Source organism: Aquarana catesbeiana, linkage group LG04 (assembly GCF_042186555.1).
Source record: "Aquarana catesbeiana isolate 2022-GZ linkage group LG04, ASM4218655v1, whole genome shotgun sequence".
Taxonomy (NCBI): domain Eukaryota; kingdom Metazoa; phylum Chordata; class Amphibia; order Anura; family Ranidae; genus Aquarana; species Aquarana catesbeiana.
The window spans coordinates 691,544,567-691,561,411 of NC_133327.1; the positions used below are offsets into that span (position 1 = coordinate 691,544,567).

General features: G+C 47.6%; 1 protein-coding gene across 1 annotated transcript in view; it reads right to left on the bottom strand.

The window, feature by feature from the left end:
- Positions 1–16,845, bottom strand: part of PLB1 (phospholipase B1) — a 166,038-nt gene that overhangs the window by 95,277 nt on the left and 53,916 nt on the right. Inside the window, exons 16-20 of the mRNA XM_073628788.1 lie at positions 15,546–15,612; positions 15,414–15,472; positions 6,119–6,192; positions 2,966–3,009; positions 403–511 (exon numbers count right to left, since the gene is read on the bottom strand). Coding sequence (XP_073484889.1) covers positions 403–511; positions 2,966–3,009; positions 6,119–6,192; positions 15,414–15,472; positions 15,546–15,612 — 353 coding nt within the window. The remainder of the gene's footprint in view (positions 1–402; positions 512–2,965; positions 3,010–6,118; positions 6,193–15,413; positions 15,473–15,545; positions 15,613–16,845) is intronic.

Genomic DNA, 16,845 nt, shown 5'->3' on the forward strand with positions numbered 1-16,845 from the left:
ATACAGACTCCCCTTCTGTGACCGGAGGACATTGAAGCCCAGCCGGGTGCCCAGACCAGATGGATCCATTAACTCAATTTACGCAGCACTTTACATTTATATTGTACATTCACATCAGTCCCCGCCCCCAAGGAGCTTACAATCTAAGGTCCCTAATCCCACATACATACATACTGGGGCCAATTTAGACAGGAGCCAATCAACCTGGTTGAAACACGGGTTGATACATGGGTTTGATCAATGAATGTATACAATTTATAAGAAATGTAACATAAGATGGACCCCCATCCATTACAGAACGTCTTGTCTCAAGATGGACCCTTTGAAGGAAGTACGAGGTGAGATGAGGTCGTCCAATGACTGGAGGGGGGTGGGGCATATTATAATTTGAAAAGGACTTACTCTGCTTTGGCTCCTGGAACGGCTCGGTTTAGGGCGGATCGTGGCAGAACATGAAAGCCATTCCCTATGGAGAATCCTTGTATATTGGGATTAAACATCCGGAGAATGTCTGCAAAGGAAAGCGGTAGGTAGAGTTAGGTAGGTACACAGCAGTATTATTATACCAGCAAAATAATCCAAAGATGGAGGATCGTTTTACTGCAGCTTTAAAGCCTAATTTCACTTTATAGTAATCCCTAAGGGACAGTTCATTAGGGGAACTTAGAGACTGTGAGTCTGATTATCTCCAAAAATCTGAGGTTTTGGTTAACAGATTTATATAAAAAGGTTATTATGATTATGAATCCATCTTGAGAGATAAGAGTAGAGTGTTAGAAATGGATAGGAAATCATTATTACAGGATGGAAGTTCATAATTTTGAATATAAAGTTGTATTGTTTTGTTATCACTTCAGCTGTCAGCAGTGGTACAGAGCATTGAAAAGTTATTTACAAATGAAATAAATCATCCCTTTGATCTGCAGATGAAGAAACAGAAAGATACAAAAAGAAACAATGTTTCTTTTTATTTTAGTGTTTCAGCGCCTCAGCAATGTTGTTAATAAATTACCGGACTCCTTTATTTACAAATGAAATAAATTGATTTTTTTTTTATTTATTTGTTGCGCTTTTTCAATCTGAAATGTGTAAATATATGTTAATATATATGTGTAAAAATATTTACAAAGCAAACAAAAAAAAGTTTTGATTGTTTATCGTTTATAAAATAGACAAAAAAAAAAAAAGCAGGAAAATAATAATTAAATGGAGGAGAATAGGGAGTTAATTAAGGCTGATTAGAGTAAACTAAGGGTTAATAAGGGGTTAAACAGAGGAATATTTGTTCATCCCTTTGATCTGCAGATGAAGAAACAGAAAGATACAAAAAGAAACAATGTTTCTCTTTATTTTAGTGTTTCAGCGCCTGAGCAATGTTGTTAATAAACATTGCCGGCTGCTTTTTTTTTTTTGACAGCTCCAATTACCGGACTCCTTTAACACTTCAGTTGTCAAGAAGGGAGACCCACTGACAGCTCATAGAATCGAGCCTGAATGTATCGGTTTCAGGTACCAATACTTGTGCAAATACTGGGTATTGGCACCGATACTGATACCGATACTAGTATCAGTGCAACCCTAATTATAACCCCTGATAACAAATTAAATGTGCAGCGCTAATGAGAACAGTCTCTATATGATGAGAGACTCTACAAGTGATGAACTAAATAGGCTATTTACACATATATTAACAACATATTAAAAAAAAAAATTGTAATAAGTCCACAGATGAAGACGCGATGTTGGTCCCGGTAGTTGAATAGCATTCTTAGGACATCCGTGGGAGGACAGGTGAGGAGAATAGGTATGGGAGATACCACCACCAGCAATGTGAAGGCTTACCAGAGTTAATGGACTCAAAAGGGCATACACCCCGATGAGTTGTCAAGGCTTGTGGTGAAAAGATGTTTTCACACATGTGTTAACATATGTGCAAATAACCTATTTAGTTCATCACTTGTAGAGTCTCCCATCATATAGAGACTGTTCTTATTAGCGCTGCACATTTAATTTGTTATCACTTGTTTGCAAATGTCTTTTGCTGTACTGGCTGCTAATTAGTATTCAAAGCGACAGCGCGGTATTTTCCATTTTCACTCAGGGTTATAACCCCTGTCAGATTTTTTTTTTGCACCATCTGTGTCCCATTGCAGAGATTTTCCTTCACTTCCTGTCCCACACCTAAACAGGAAGTGAGTGGGAAGCCATGCAAATTAAGGGAATTTCTTGGGTACTCCCCAGGTCACCAGGACTAGTGTCCCCATTGAAAGATTTCGCCTCTATTACTTTTCTGGGGACAACAAAGACACTGAATTTCAAAAGAGCCAACTTCCCTAAACTATGAACCTTTCTAAAAGATATAAACTGGGATACATTCTTAGGAACAAAGAACACGGAGGAGAGATGGGTTTGCTTTAAGAGCATATTACATGAGGGCATTAGCCAATGCATCCCATTGGGAAATAAATTTAAAAGAGCGAACAAAAGTCCTGGATGGCTTAACTTCAATGTAAAAATGTATATAAAAACAAAGGAGAAGGCCTTCAAAAAATACAAGGCTGAGGGATCATCATCAGCATTCAGACTTTACAAAGAATGCAACAAGAAATGTAAGGAGGAGAGAGTGAAGTGATGAGCTCATCAGTCTGCTGCTTCTCCTCTTACTGTCCAATCACACGCTTATGGACAATGATGTAGGAAGGAAACTTTGTGAAGGGGGATGGGAGACCGGGCATCTCCAGGATTTTAGAAGCCAGTTGATACCCAAATATCAGTTTTGGGTGGACACAGACTGTAAAGTGGACCTGTCATTAATATTGGCACAGTACATTTCTGGAACTGCTTGGTTTATATCTCAAATCATTCTGTACTGTAAACCTTTTTATCCACATAAAAACGTTTAGTAAAAAAAAAAAAAAAAGTGTCACGGTACAAAGTTGAAAAAAAACTTTCTTATGGAACATACTTGCCAATGTGGTCACGTTACTGAGGTCTTCATCTCCACCGATACTACATAGAGGAAGAGGACCGATCATTAAAGAGATACATTAATATCCTTCATCTATCTATCTATCTATCTATCTATCTATCTATCTATCTATCTATCTATCTATCTATCTATCTATCTATCTATCTATTTATCTATCTATCTATCTATCTATATCTCTCTCTCTCTCTCTCTCTCTCTATCTATCTATCTATCTATCTATCTATCTATCTATCTATCTATCTATTTATCTATCTATCTATCTATCTATCTATCTATCTATCCTCTCTCGGGGTGTGGGCAGCAGCTCCGGTGTCCGCTCCTTCCATGGCTCCCTCCGCTGTGTGTCTCCTCTCTGTTCCTCCTAAGTGCTAGGCATCCAATGGGATCGCCTGATGCTTTGGCCAGTCGGGAAACAGGTCTAACAACCTGCCACCTGATTGGTGGGGAGGAACTTTAGTGTGAAAATAGCGAAAATTAATTCACTATCGTCACACAACTGGGTGGGATCGGGGTGGAGTGCTCTGCGCCACAAGCCCATCCTTTTTTGAAGCCAATTAGAGCCTCTGGCTCTAATCATCTGCTTCAAAAAAACACTCCCCCCCATTGGAATCCATGGTCCGGCGCCCTGATATGTAGATCAGGGGGCTGTACGCATGGATAGGGGGCGGCACCCGTGCCCCCTCTTTGGGCGGCCCGCCACTGTCTATCTATCTATCTATCTATCTATCTATCTATCTATCTATCTATCTATCTATCTATCTATCTATCTATCTATCTATCTATCTATCTATCTATCTATCTATCTATCTCTCTATGTGTAATCATTCATTGTAATGAAAGAAGACATGTCTATACATTAGTACATTAGGTGTGTATTTTACGTAGGATCTTCTGTTGGCTCTTCTAGCAAAAACCTGCATTGTGTGCAGAAAATCCTCCGATGTCAGTGTGAATGATGAGCCCAGATGATACGATCCTTCCATCACCAGATTCACACACAGATCTCCGACTTCTGTTTCCTTTCACTCAGAGTGATACATTGTATAACTTCTGTAACATACTGGATGTATCCACCCTGTACCCCCTACCCTGTACCACCTACCTGTACCACCCACCCTGTACTACCTACCTGTACTCCCCACCCTGTACTCCCTACCCTGTACTACCTACCTGTACCCCCTACCCTGTACCACCTACCTGTACCACCCACCCTGTACTACCTACCTGTACTCCCCACCCTGTACTCCCTACCCTGTACTACCTACCTGTACTCCCTACCCTGTACCCCCTACCTGTACTCCCCACCCTGTACCACCTACCTGTACTACCTACCTGTACTCCCTACCCTGTACCCCCTACCCTGTACCACCTACCTGTACCACCCACCCTGTACTACCTACCTGTACTCCCTACCCTGTACCCCCTACCCTGTACCACCTACCTGTACCACCCACCCTGTACTACCTACCTGTACCCCCTACCCTGTACTACCTACCTGTAATCCCTACCCTGTACCCCCTACCCTGTACCACCTACCTGTACTCCCCACCCTGTACCACCTACCTGTACTCCCTACCCTAAACCACCTACCTGTACTCCCCACCCTGTACCCCCTACCCTGTACCACCTACCTGTACCACCCACCCTGTACTACCTACCTGTACTCCACACCCTGTACCCCCTACCCTGTACCACCTACCTGTACTCCCCACCCTGTACCACCTACCTGTACTCCCTACCCTAAACCACCTACCTGTACTCCCCACCCTGTACCCCCTACCCTGTACCACCTACCTGTACCACCCACCCTGTACTACCTACCTGTACTCCCCACCCTGTACTCCCTACCCTGTACTACCTACCTGTACTCCCCACCCTGTACCACCTACCTGTACTCCCCACCCTGTACCACCTACCTGTACTACCCACCCTGTACTACCCACCCTGTACCCCCTACCCTGTACTACATACCCTGTACCCCCTACCCTATACCACCTACCTGTACTCCCCACCCTGTACCACCTACGTGTACTCTCCACCCTGTACCATCTACCTGTACCACCCACCCTGTACTACCCACCCTGTACCCCCTATCCTGTACTACCTACCTGTACTCCCTACCCTGAACCACCTACCTGTACTTCCTAACCTGTACCACCTACCTGTACTACCCACCCTGTACCCCCTACCCTGTACCACTTACCTGTACTCCCCACCCTGTACCACCTACCTGTACTCCCCACCCTGTACCACCTACCTGTACTACCCACCCTGTACTACCTACCTGTACTGCCTACTTGTACTCCCCACCCTGTACCACCCACCCTGTACTACCTACCTGTACTGCCTACCTGTACTACCTACCCTGTACCTCCTACCCTGTACCACCCACCCTGTACCACCCAGCCTGTACTACCCACCCTGTACTACCCACCCTGCACTATCCGTCCCGTACCACCCAACCTGTACTACCCACCCTGTACCTGATTTTGTACTCTCCAGTTTTAGTAAATCAACCCCTAAGTGTTATGGATGCATCCTGTGATCAATGTTTGTTTCCTACATAAACTAGTATTATATTATATCATATAGATAGGGATAAATAAACAATATAAACGATTTGTTTATAAACCAAATAAAGTAAATCTGATCATAACCATTAAAATGTGTCTTTAGATAAGTCTACTCTTCTGGTTCCTCACATCTTGTTTCATGTTTAGATAGTTGTTGGGCCCCATTCATGATCGGCGATTTGTCATCTCCGCCATTCTGCCTGCAATTTCAAATCGCGTGGCGATCACTGCAATATGCATGACACACGTTTTATTTTAAATGACACCCCAAATACGGTGCGATTTTGCCACGGTTGTCGCACAACAGAATCAATCTGCAGCAAAACGCACCTTTAGAAATCGAGTAACGTTTGTAACGTTTGTTGCCAAAAAAAGGAGCAGGATCTTCCTTCCATTGAAGGGGGAGGGGCTGCCGTACGCGGGACGCACGGAATCGCGTGAAAATCGCCCACACAAAAATGCGCTACACAAAGTGTGAATGTGACCTGAATATTCAGTAAACTTCGAATTACTAGAAAACTAATATCACAGAATCTGCCCCAAAATTCACACCGACCTCCAGGACATTCCCCGGTATTCTGTTACCACGTCCAGAATGTCCATGACAAACGCTCCGGCGCCATTTCCTGCCTGGAACACCAAAGAGAATCCTCATTAGACTGAAAACTGGACTCCAGGCAGAAATAAAACACACAATAAAATTACATTCTGTTATCGGTAATATATCATTCCATGATTTTTTCTTATATTAGCCGTGTAAATTCCTGAATGTGACCTGGCATCAGACATGTGCAGTTTTTATACAGCAGGGCTGGAGTGTGAGAGGAAGAAGCAGCACAAGAAGCAATCAGCGGATGTGCTGACAAGAAGCATTTCCACTTTCAGCCTTTCCTTTCACTGTCCAGACACAGGCTGTGGGTGGGGCCAGGATGACCTGGGCTCTGAGGAAGTCAGTTGAATGATCCCCGACACCAGACTGAGGACATCTAGTGGCAGAAAAATGTTTGCCAAAGTGGAATCTCCCAATTTTGCTCATAGAGTTGCTGAGAAAAAATTTGCTTGAAATTAAATTAAAAAAAAGATCACCTGTTTGTGTGTTTTGTGTGCCTTGTATGTTCTTTGCATTTATGCTTATTTACTATTCTATTTTATTTTTTGTCTACTTTGTTGTTATTTCTGTATTGTTTTTTTTTTAAATCATGTAAATCAGGTTTATTGAAAAGTCTTACAACCAAAAACAATCAGAAAGGTATAACCAGGGACAAGGCGTGGGCAGGAGGGGCGGCTGCCCTGGGCACTGTGGTATAATGTGAGGTGGTGGGGGACCCACAAGGAGATTGGGGGGGGGGATTTGTGTTGAGAGGGGGAATTTGAGAGGGGTAGCAGGGGGTAAGAATAGTTCTAGGGAAATCTGGGTAGGTGTGCTAGGAGAAGTAATTTGGGAGGGGATTTGTGTTGGGAGGGGAGATGGGTGAAGAGGAGATTTGTCCTAAGATCACATTTTTCTTTTTTTGGAGGGGGGTGTTTGTGCTAGTAGGGTTGATTTTGGGGGGGGATTTGTGCTGGGGGAATATAGGATTAGATGAGCGGGGGGGGGGGTTAAATGGGGGGGGGGGGGGGTAAAGATTTAAGCCAGGAGGGGGATTTCAGCACGGTGGATTTGTACTGTGGGGAAGGGGGAATTCATGCTTAGAGGACAGGCATGCAGATTAGTGCTCCATTTTATTTTTTTGGGTGGAAGGGGGATTTTTGCTCACACATAATTATACATCTTGGAAGGAACCACCATTATTTTATAATAATATCATCTAATGTAATATAATTTCCTCATTCATACATTAAGGAAGTATAATATTTCCCTTTTCCCTATTATAAATAATTGCAGCATAATGACTGACAGGGGGCAGAATTCAGACACTAACCCTCCCTGTAATTCCAACACTAACCCTCCCTGTAATCCCAACACTAATCCTCCCTGTAATCCCAACACTAACCGTCCCTGTAACCCCAACACTAACCCTCCCTGTAATCCCAACACTAACCCTCCCTGTAACCCCAACACTAACCCTCCCTGTAATCCCAACACTAACCCTCCCTGTAATCCCAACACTAATCCTCCCTGTAATCCCAACACTAACCGTCCCTGTAACCCCAACACTAACCCTCCCTGTAATCCCAACACTAACCCTCCCTGTAATCCCAACACTAACCCTCCCTGTAACCCCAACACTAACCCTCCCTGTAACCCCAACACTAACCCTCCCTGTAATCCCAACACTAACCCTCCCTGTAATCCCAACACTAACCCTCCCTGTAATCCCAACACTAACCCTCCCTGTAATCCCAACACTAACCCTCCCTGTAATCCCAACACTAATCCTCCCAGTAATCCCAACACTAACCGTCCCTGTAACCCCAACACTAACCCTCCCTGTAATCCCAACACTAACCCTCCCTGTAACCCCAACACTAACCCTCCCTGTAATCCTAACACTAACCCTCTCTGTAATCCTAACACTAACTCTCCCTGTAATCCCAATACTAACCCTCCCTGTAATCCCGACACTAACCCTCCCTGTAATCCCAACACTAACCCTCCCTGTAATCCCAACACTAACCCTCTCTGTAATCCCAACACTAACCCTCCCTGTAACCCCAACACTAACCCTCCCTGTAACCCCAACACTAACCCTCCCTGTAACCCCAACACTAACCCTCTCTGTAATCCCAACACTAACCCTCCCTGTAATCCCAACACTAACCCTCCCTGTAACCCTAACACTAACCCTCCCTGTAATCCCAACACTGACCCTCCCTGTAACCTCAACACTAATCCTCCCTGTAATCCCAACACTAACCCTCCCTGTAATCCCAACACTAACCCTCCCTGTAATCCCAACACTATCCCTCCCTGTAATCCCAACACTAATCCTCCCTGTAATCCCAACACTAACCCTCCCTGTAATCCCAACACTAACCCTCCCTGTAATCCCAACACTAACCCTCCCTGTAACCCCAACACTAACTGTCACGAAGATCCTGCCAGTAACCGGCGTCCCAGGCGCACGGGAACCCGGCCACGGGTCCCATTGCGCATGCGCGCGCGTTCACGGGTGCGGTCACGCACAGGCACGCGCGCGCGCACTCCCGCTGGTGTCCGGCGGGCTATTTAAACCTGCCTGTCACACTCCATCCCCGCTGTCTGCTCTACAGCGTTCTGTGAGTGTTACCTGATCTAATCTGTGTTTCCTGTTATCTGACCCGGCTTCCTGTTTGACGATCCTGCTATCTGCCTGCACCAGACTCTCTTGGCTTGCCTGACCATCCCTCTGTATTACCCCTGGTACCTCTGCTGTCCGAACATTACTGACCACCGGCTTGTTGACCCTCCGCTGTGTTCATCAGCTTGCAGTCTGCTACCTGCTGTTGTTCCTGGTTCCAGTCCAGCTTCCAGTTTGCTATTACCTGCTGTTGTTCCTGGTTCCAGTCCAGCTTCCAGTTGCTATTACCTGCTGTTGTTCCTGGTTCCAGTCCAGCATTCCAGGCTACCTTCTGCTGTGTTCCAGTCCAGCATTCCAGGCTACCTTCTGCTGTGTTCCAGTCCAGCGTTCCAGTCTACTACCTGCTGTTGTTCCTGGTTCCAGTCCAGCGTTCCAGGCTACCTTCTGCTGTGTTCCAGTCCAGCGTTCCAGGCTACCTTCTGCTGTGTTCCAGTCCAGCGTTCCAGTCTACTACCTGCTGTTGTTCCTGGTTCCGGTCCAGCGTTCCAGTCTGCTACCTGCTGTTGTTCCTGGTTCCAGTCCAGCGTTCCAGGCTACCTTCTGCTGTGTTTCAGTCCAGCATTCCAGTCTACTACCTGCTGTTGTTCCTGGTTCCAGTCCAGCGTTCCAGGCTATCTTCTGCTGTGTTCCAGTCCAGCGTTCCAGGCTATCTTCTGCTGTGTTCCAGTCCAGCTCCCAGTCTGCTATCACCTGCTGTTGTTCCTGGTTCCAGTCCTGCATTCCAGTCTCCGTCCTCAGTCTACTCCTCAGAGGGTGCCACCACTACTGGACTTTCAGCAACTGTTGATCCTGCCAGGCACCCATACCACTCTTCACTCCTGGCCCTCTGTCTCCATTCCAGGGGAACGGGAGTGGGAGCTGTAAGGGAGGTCTTTTCCTGCACTTCAGGCTCACAACCTACCAGGTACGTGACAGTAGCAGACAGCCATGTCTGAGCCTGAGCAGGGAACATCTCCCATGGAGGAACTCTGTGCACACCTGGCAGGATTGACTGAAGCAGTCAAAAGTCTGCAGCAAGGATACACCAGACTGGAGGAACGAGTGTTAACCCTGTCTAATCCCATTGGGGCCCAGGGAGCTTCCTCTGCTCCTGCTCCCTCAGTTGGGCCTTCCTCAACGGTGGTAATGCTCCCTCCGGAACCTAAGGTTCCCACACCTGAACGTTTCTTCGGAAATCGCCATAAGTTCAGAGCCTTCCGCAATTCTTGCGAACTATTTTTTGCTCTTCAGCCACGTACCTTTTCCCTGGAGGCTACAAAGGTGGGCTATGTGATTTCTCTGCTCTCTGGTGACCCCCAAACCTGGGCCCATCGCCTCCTAGAGCAAAAAGACATATCTCTGACCAACCTCTCCACTTTCTTTGCCGCACTAGGTCAGCTATATGATGACCCCCAGCTATCTGTAACTGCAGAAGCGGCTCTACACACCCTGCAACAAGGTCGCAGAGCAGCAGAGGATTATGTGGCTGAATTTAGGAAGTGGAGTGCGGATACTAACTGGAACGATGCGGCTCTCCGTTATCAATTTCGGTTGGGACTTTCTGATCCTCTGAAGGATGAACTGGCCAGGGTGGGTACACCACAGACTTTAAATGCTTTAATCGATCTAGCTATCCAGATCGATCGACGACTACGAGAACGCAGGTCGGAGAGAGCTATGGGGTCTCCTCGTCCAACTTGGGTTACCCCTAAGGTTCCACATCACCCATCATCAACACCACCTACCTCCACGTTTAACTTACCTGAGCCAATGCAACTGGGTGTCTTGCGACCTTCGCTCACCCCAGAGGAACGACAACGTCGTCGTGCAAATAACTTGTGCCTGTATTGTGGGGAACCCAGGCACTACGTCAGGAACTGTCCTCTCAAGATCCGTAAGTGTTTATCCCTATCTACTGACTATGTAACATCCCTGGTTAAAAATACCACTCACCTTGCTCTGCCTCTTCTGCTACAGCTTCCAGGGAAGGATCTACAAGTCACCGCCATTATTGATTCAGGAGCTTGCAGCTGTTTCATGGATTCTCGTTTTGCCATCCAACACCAAATACCTTTGTCACCTAAAGCTCATGGACTTTCTATCCATCTAGCTGATGGAACCGCTATCAAGTCTGGACCTGTCACCCATGAGACTATGCCAATACCTGTTCTCATTTCCAACATGCATCAGGAACAGCTGCGCCTGGACATCATCACTTCACCTCTGTTCCCCATAATACTTGGCATGCCATGGTTACAGGCCCACAATCCGGACATAAATTGGATCACGGGTGAGGTGACCTTTTCCTCTACTTACTGCCAACAGTTTTGCAGAACCCAGAACATCCAGGAGAACTCTACCCTGTTATGCCTAGATACAGATCCTGGTCTGCTTCAATCCATTCCTTCAGCCTATCATGATTTCCTGGACGTATTTAGTAAACAGAGGGCAGAGGTGTTACCCCCTCACCGGGCCTATGACTGTCCCATTGAGTTGCTTCCTGGTGCTGAAATTCCTTTTGGAAGAATATTCCCCCTGACTGAAGTGGAGCAAGGGGCATTGAAGGAATACATTGATGAAAACCTCAAAAGAGGCTTCATTCGTCCATCCACGTCCCCCGCAGGTGCAGGCATCTTCTTCGTGCAGAAAAAAGATAAGACTCTCAGGCCGTGCGTGGATTACCGCGAACTAAACAAGATTACTGTGAAGAATCGGTACCCTCTCCCCTTAGTACCCGAGTTGTTTCAGAGACTGGGAACGGCTACCATATTCACCAAACTTGACCTCCGTGGGGCCTACAATTTAGTTCGTATCAGGGATGGTGACGAATGGAAGACCGCTTTTCGTACCCGTTATGGGCATTTTGAATACCTAGTGATGCCTTTCGGCCTGTGTAATGCCCCTGCCACATTTCAATACTTTATTAATGATGTGCTACGTGACTTTTTAGACCTGTTTGTCATTGTCTATTTAGATGACATATTGATTTTCTCTTGTTCCCTTGAATCCCATCGTAGGCACGTCAGGAGTGTATTGGGCCGACTTCGACAACACGGTCTGTATGCAAAGGCTGAAAAATGTGAATTCGAACAGGAAAGTATCCCATTTTTAGGGTTGGTCATCTCCAGTAAGGGCATTAAAATGGACCCCCAGAAGGTCACGGCTGTTCTAGATTGGCCAGTCCCGACGGATAAGAAAGGAATCCAGCGATTCGTTGGATTCGCTAACTTTTACCGCAAATTTATTAAGGGGTTCTCAGCTATCATTGCACCCATCACACAGCTTACCAAACAGGGTACACGCTTCCATTGGTCGGCCGAGGCTCAAAAGGCTTTTGAGACTCTCAAGGGCCTTTTTACCTCCGCCTCTGTACTGAAACACCCAGATTCCTCTCTGCCATTTATTCTAGAAGTGGATGCATCTGAAATTGCTGTAGGAGCAGTATTATCCCAAAGACAGGGAACCAAGGCCCTGCTGCATCCTGTGGCTTTCTTTTCTCGTAAATTATCCACGGCAGAGAGAAATTATGATGTAGGTGACAGAGAGTTGTTGGCAATCAAGTCAGCATTGGAGGAGTGGCGCTATCTGTTGGAGGGTGCCGCTCATCCAGTTCTAATCTTTACAGATCATAAGAACCTGGAGTATTTGAGGTCTGCAAAGAGGTTGAAACCACGTCAGGCCAGGTGGGCTCTCTTTTTCTCCAGGTTCTCCTTCCATGTCACTTACCGTCCCGGCTCCAAGAACACCAAACCAGACGCCCTGTCTAGGATGTTCCACAAACCTCAAGAGATTTCCCCTCCAGACACCATTTTGTCTCCAGGGAACTTTCTTCTACTTCAGGGAAACCTGCTTTCCCGGATTAAACAGGCCTCCGCAGATATAGAATCTTCCATTAAGACAGAACTCCAGGTTAAGGATGGGTTATTGTGGCATGAGAATAGGATCTTTATACCTGAAACACTACGAGTTCCAGTACTAGAGCTCTGTCACGATCATGCGCTGGCTGGGCATTTTGGTGTGGCTAAGACCACTGATTTGGTTCAGCGCACCTTCTGGTGGCCTCAGCTGCGCAAAGATTGTAAGGAGTTTGTAGAGTCCTGTACCACCTGCCTTAGGAACAAAGGGCACAAAACAAGGGCATGGGGTCTACTAAAACCCTTGCCTGTCCCAGATAGACCCTGGAAAATGCTCTCGATAGATTTTATTGTAGAACTACCCCCGGCCGGGGGCTTCACTTCAATCTTTGTCATAGTGGACCGGTTGTCGAAGATGGCGCACTTTGTCCCAATGAAGGGTACCCCTTCAGCTACAGAAACAGCACAAGCATTCATTAAAGAGGTTGTCAGGCTCCATGGGGTACCAATTAACATCGTTTCAGATCGAGGGGTACAATTTACCTCTCGATTCTGGAGGGCTTTGTGTAAGACCTTGGACATTGAACTCTCGTTTTCATCGGCTTATCACCCCCAGACTAATGGGCAAACAGAAAGAACAAACCAGACTCTTGAACAATATTTGCGCTGTTTTTCTTCTTTTTCCCAAGATAATTGGATTGCTGTTTTACCATTGGCTGAATTCGCTTATAACAATTCTATTCACTCTGCTATCAAGCAAACTCCGTTTTTTGCGAATTATGGTTTCCATCCCTCATTTTTACCAAATTCTCTTCCAGAATGCACGGTACCCGCAGTCCAGGAGAAATTGGATTTCTTTACCTCTAACAACCAAGTTTTACAGGACACCATGACCAGAACCCAGGAGTACAACAAAGCGACCTTCGATAAAAAGAGGCGAGGTGAGCTCTTACTTGCACCTGGGGATCAGGTATGGTTGTCCACCATAAACCTTAGGTTGGCCTGCCCTTCCAAGAAGTTGGGTCCCAAATTTCTTGGACCATTCCCTGTTAAACGGAGAATTAATGAAGTTGCATATGAACTTGAACTTCCGGATTCACTAAAAGTACATCCAGTTTTTCACGTGTCCCTGCTTAAACCATCTATTACTAACCCATTTCCAGGTCGAAGTACGGATCCTCCTGATCCAATCCTGGTAGATGGGGAAGAGGAATTCGAGGTGGAGGCTATCATGGACCACAGGAAAAGAGGTAATCAAAACCAATTCTTAATAAAATGGAAGGGGTTTGGCCCAGAGGAGAATTCTTGGGAACCAGAGGATAATATTCATGCTGAAGACCTGTTACAAGCCTTTAAAACAGCTCATCCAGAGAGATTTTTTCAAAGGGGCATCCGGAGGCTGCCCCTTGGGGGGGGGCAATGTCACGAAGATCCTGCCAGTAACCGGCGTCCCAGGCGCACGGGAACCCGGCCACGGGTCCCATTGCGCATGCGCGCGCGTTCACGGGTGCGGTCACGCACAGGCACGCGCGCGCGCACTCCCGCTGGTGTCCGGCGGGCTATTTAAACCTGCCTGTCACACTCCATCCCCGCTGTCTGCTCTACAGCGTTCTGTGAGTGTTACCTGATCTAATCTGTGTTTCCTGTTATCTGACCCGGCTTCCTGTTTGACGATCCTGCTATCTGCCTGCACCAGACTCTCTTGGCTTGCCTGACCATCCCTCTGTATTACCCCTGGTACCTCTGCTGTCCGAACATTACTGACCACCGGCTTGTTGACCCTCCGCTGTGTTCATCAGCTTGCAGTCTGCTACCTGCTGTTGTTCCTGGTTCCAGTCCAGCTTCCAGTTTGCTATTACCTGCTGTTGTTCCTGGTTCCAGTCCAGCTTCCAGTTGCTATTACCTGCTGTTGTTCCTGGTTCCAGTCCAGCATTCCAGGCTACCTTCTGCTGTGTTCCAGTCCAGCATTCCAGGCTACCTTCTGCTGTGTTCCAGTCCAGCGTTCCAGTCTACTACCTGCTGTTGTTCCTGGTTCCAGTCCAGCGTTCCAGGCTACCTTCTGCTGTGTTCCAGTCCAGCGTTCCAGGCTACCTTCTGCTGTGTTCCAGTCCAGCGTTCCAGTCTGCTACCTGCTGTTGTTCCTGGTTCCGGTCCAGCGTTCCAGTCTGCTACCTGCTGTTGTTCCTGGTTCCAGTCCAGCGTTCCAGGCTACCTTCTGCTGTGTTTCAGTCCAGCATTCCAGTCTACTACCTGCTGTTGTTCCTGGTTCCAGTCCAGCGTTCCAGGCTATCTTCTGCTGTGTTCCAGTCCAGCGTTCCAGGCTATCTTCTGCTGTGTTCCAGTCCAGCTCCCAGTCTGCTATCACCTGCTGTTGTTCCTGGTTCCAGTCCTGCATTCCAGTCTCCGTCCTCAGTCTACTCCTCAGAGGGTGCCACCACTACTGGACTTTCAGCAACTGTTGATCCTGCCAGGCACCCATACCACTCTTCACTCCTGGCCCTCTGTCTCCATTCCAGGGGAACGGGAGTGGGAGCTGTAAGGGAGGTCTTTTCCTGCACTTCAGGCTCACAACCTACCAGGTACGTGACACTAACCCTCCCTGTAACCCCAACACTAACCCTCCCTGTAATCCCAACACTAACCCTCCCTGTAAGCTTTTAATAATTAAATGATAAATGAATTCTGAACCTTGCTACAATGTATATGAAGTTAACTATTCGCAGTGGGCGGTACTTACAGTGAGCGAGTCTCCCAGGGCGCCGATGACCTTGAAGTCGGCCGCCTTCAGATTGTGAACTAAATAGAAATAAAAGTTGATTCATCTCCGTGACCAACAAAGCAAAATCCTCCACTGGTGAGATCTACATACCGGACGTCGGCACCGTGTCTGATGGGCTCAGGTCTGTGCAGGTGAAGTTGGAACCGACTTTCCTCTCCTGAAAGCAGAAGAAGTTACTTTAGATTAGTTCACCCCAAAATACACAATAAGAAGCAGGATGCAGCAGCTTCTAGAGACAACTTGCCCGGTGAGACCTTTTACCAACAAGCTGCTTTTTATCAGGGCAGAGATCAGCATGTTCCACAAGAGGACCCGTCACCCAAAGGACCCGTCACCCAAAGGACCCGTCACCCAAAGATCCCACCCCTCAAAGGACCCGTCACCCAAAGGATCCGTCACCCAAAGGACCCGACACCCAAAGGACCCGTCACCCAAAGGACCCGCCACCCAAAGGACCCGTCACCCAAAGGACCCGCCACCCAAAGGACCCGTCACCCAAAGGACCCGCCACCCAAAGATCCCACCCCCCAAAGGACCCGTCACCCAAAGGACCCGTCACCCAAAGATCCCACCCCTCAAAGGACCCGTCACCCAAAGGATCCGTCACCCAAAGGACCCGACACCCAAAGGACCCGTCACCCAAAGGACCCGCCACCCAAAGGACCCGTCACCCAAAGGACCCGCCACCCAAAGATCCCACCCCCCAAAGTACCCGTCACCCAAAGGACCCGTCACCCAAAGGACCCGCCACCCAAAGGACCCGTCACCCAAAGGACCCGTCACCCAAAGAACCCGCCACCCAAAGGACCCGTCACCCAAAGGACGTTTTATAGGCTGAGCTCACATTTCTAACTAGTCCCAGAGGAATCACTAGGATTGATGTCACCTGGTGCAGTAAAACATGGTGTCACCCCCCCCCCCAGGGGGGATGGGGGGGGGGGGAGGGGGGGAGGTGTCGCCATGTTGTCCTGCCACTGCTCCAAGCACAAATCCCCTCCAATCCCCTCTCCTAACAAAAATCCCTTCTCCTCACACAAATCCCCCCTCCTTGCACAAATCCCCCTAATCCCCTTTCCTAGCAAAAATCCCCCCAATCTCCTCTCCTAGTAAAACCCCCCCTCCTCCCACAAATCCCCCCAATCCCCTCTCCTAGCACAAATCCCCCCAATCCCCTCTCATAACACAAATCCCCCCTCCTCATACAAATCCCCCCAATCCCCTCTCATAACACAAATCCCCCCTCCTCATACAAATCCCCCCCAATCCCCTCTCCTAGCACGAATCCCCCAAGACCCTCTCCTAGCAAAAGTCCCCTCCTCACACAAATCCCACCAATCCTCTCTCCTACCACAAATCCCTCCTCCCTGCACAAATCCCTTCAATCCCCTCT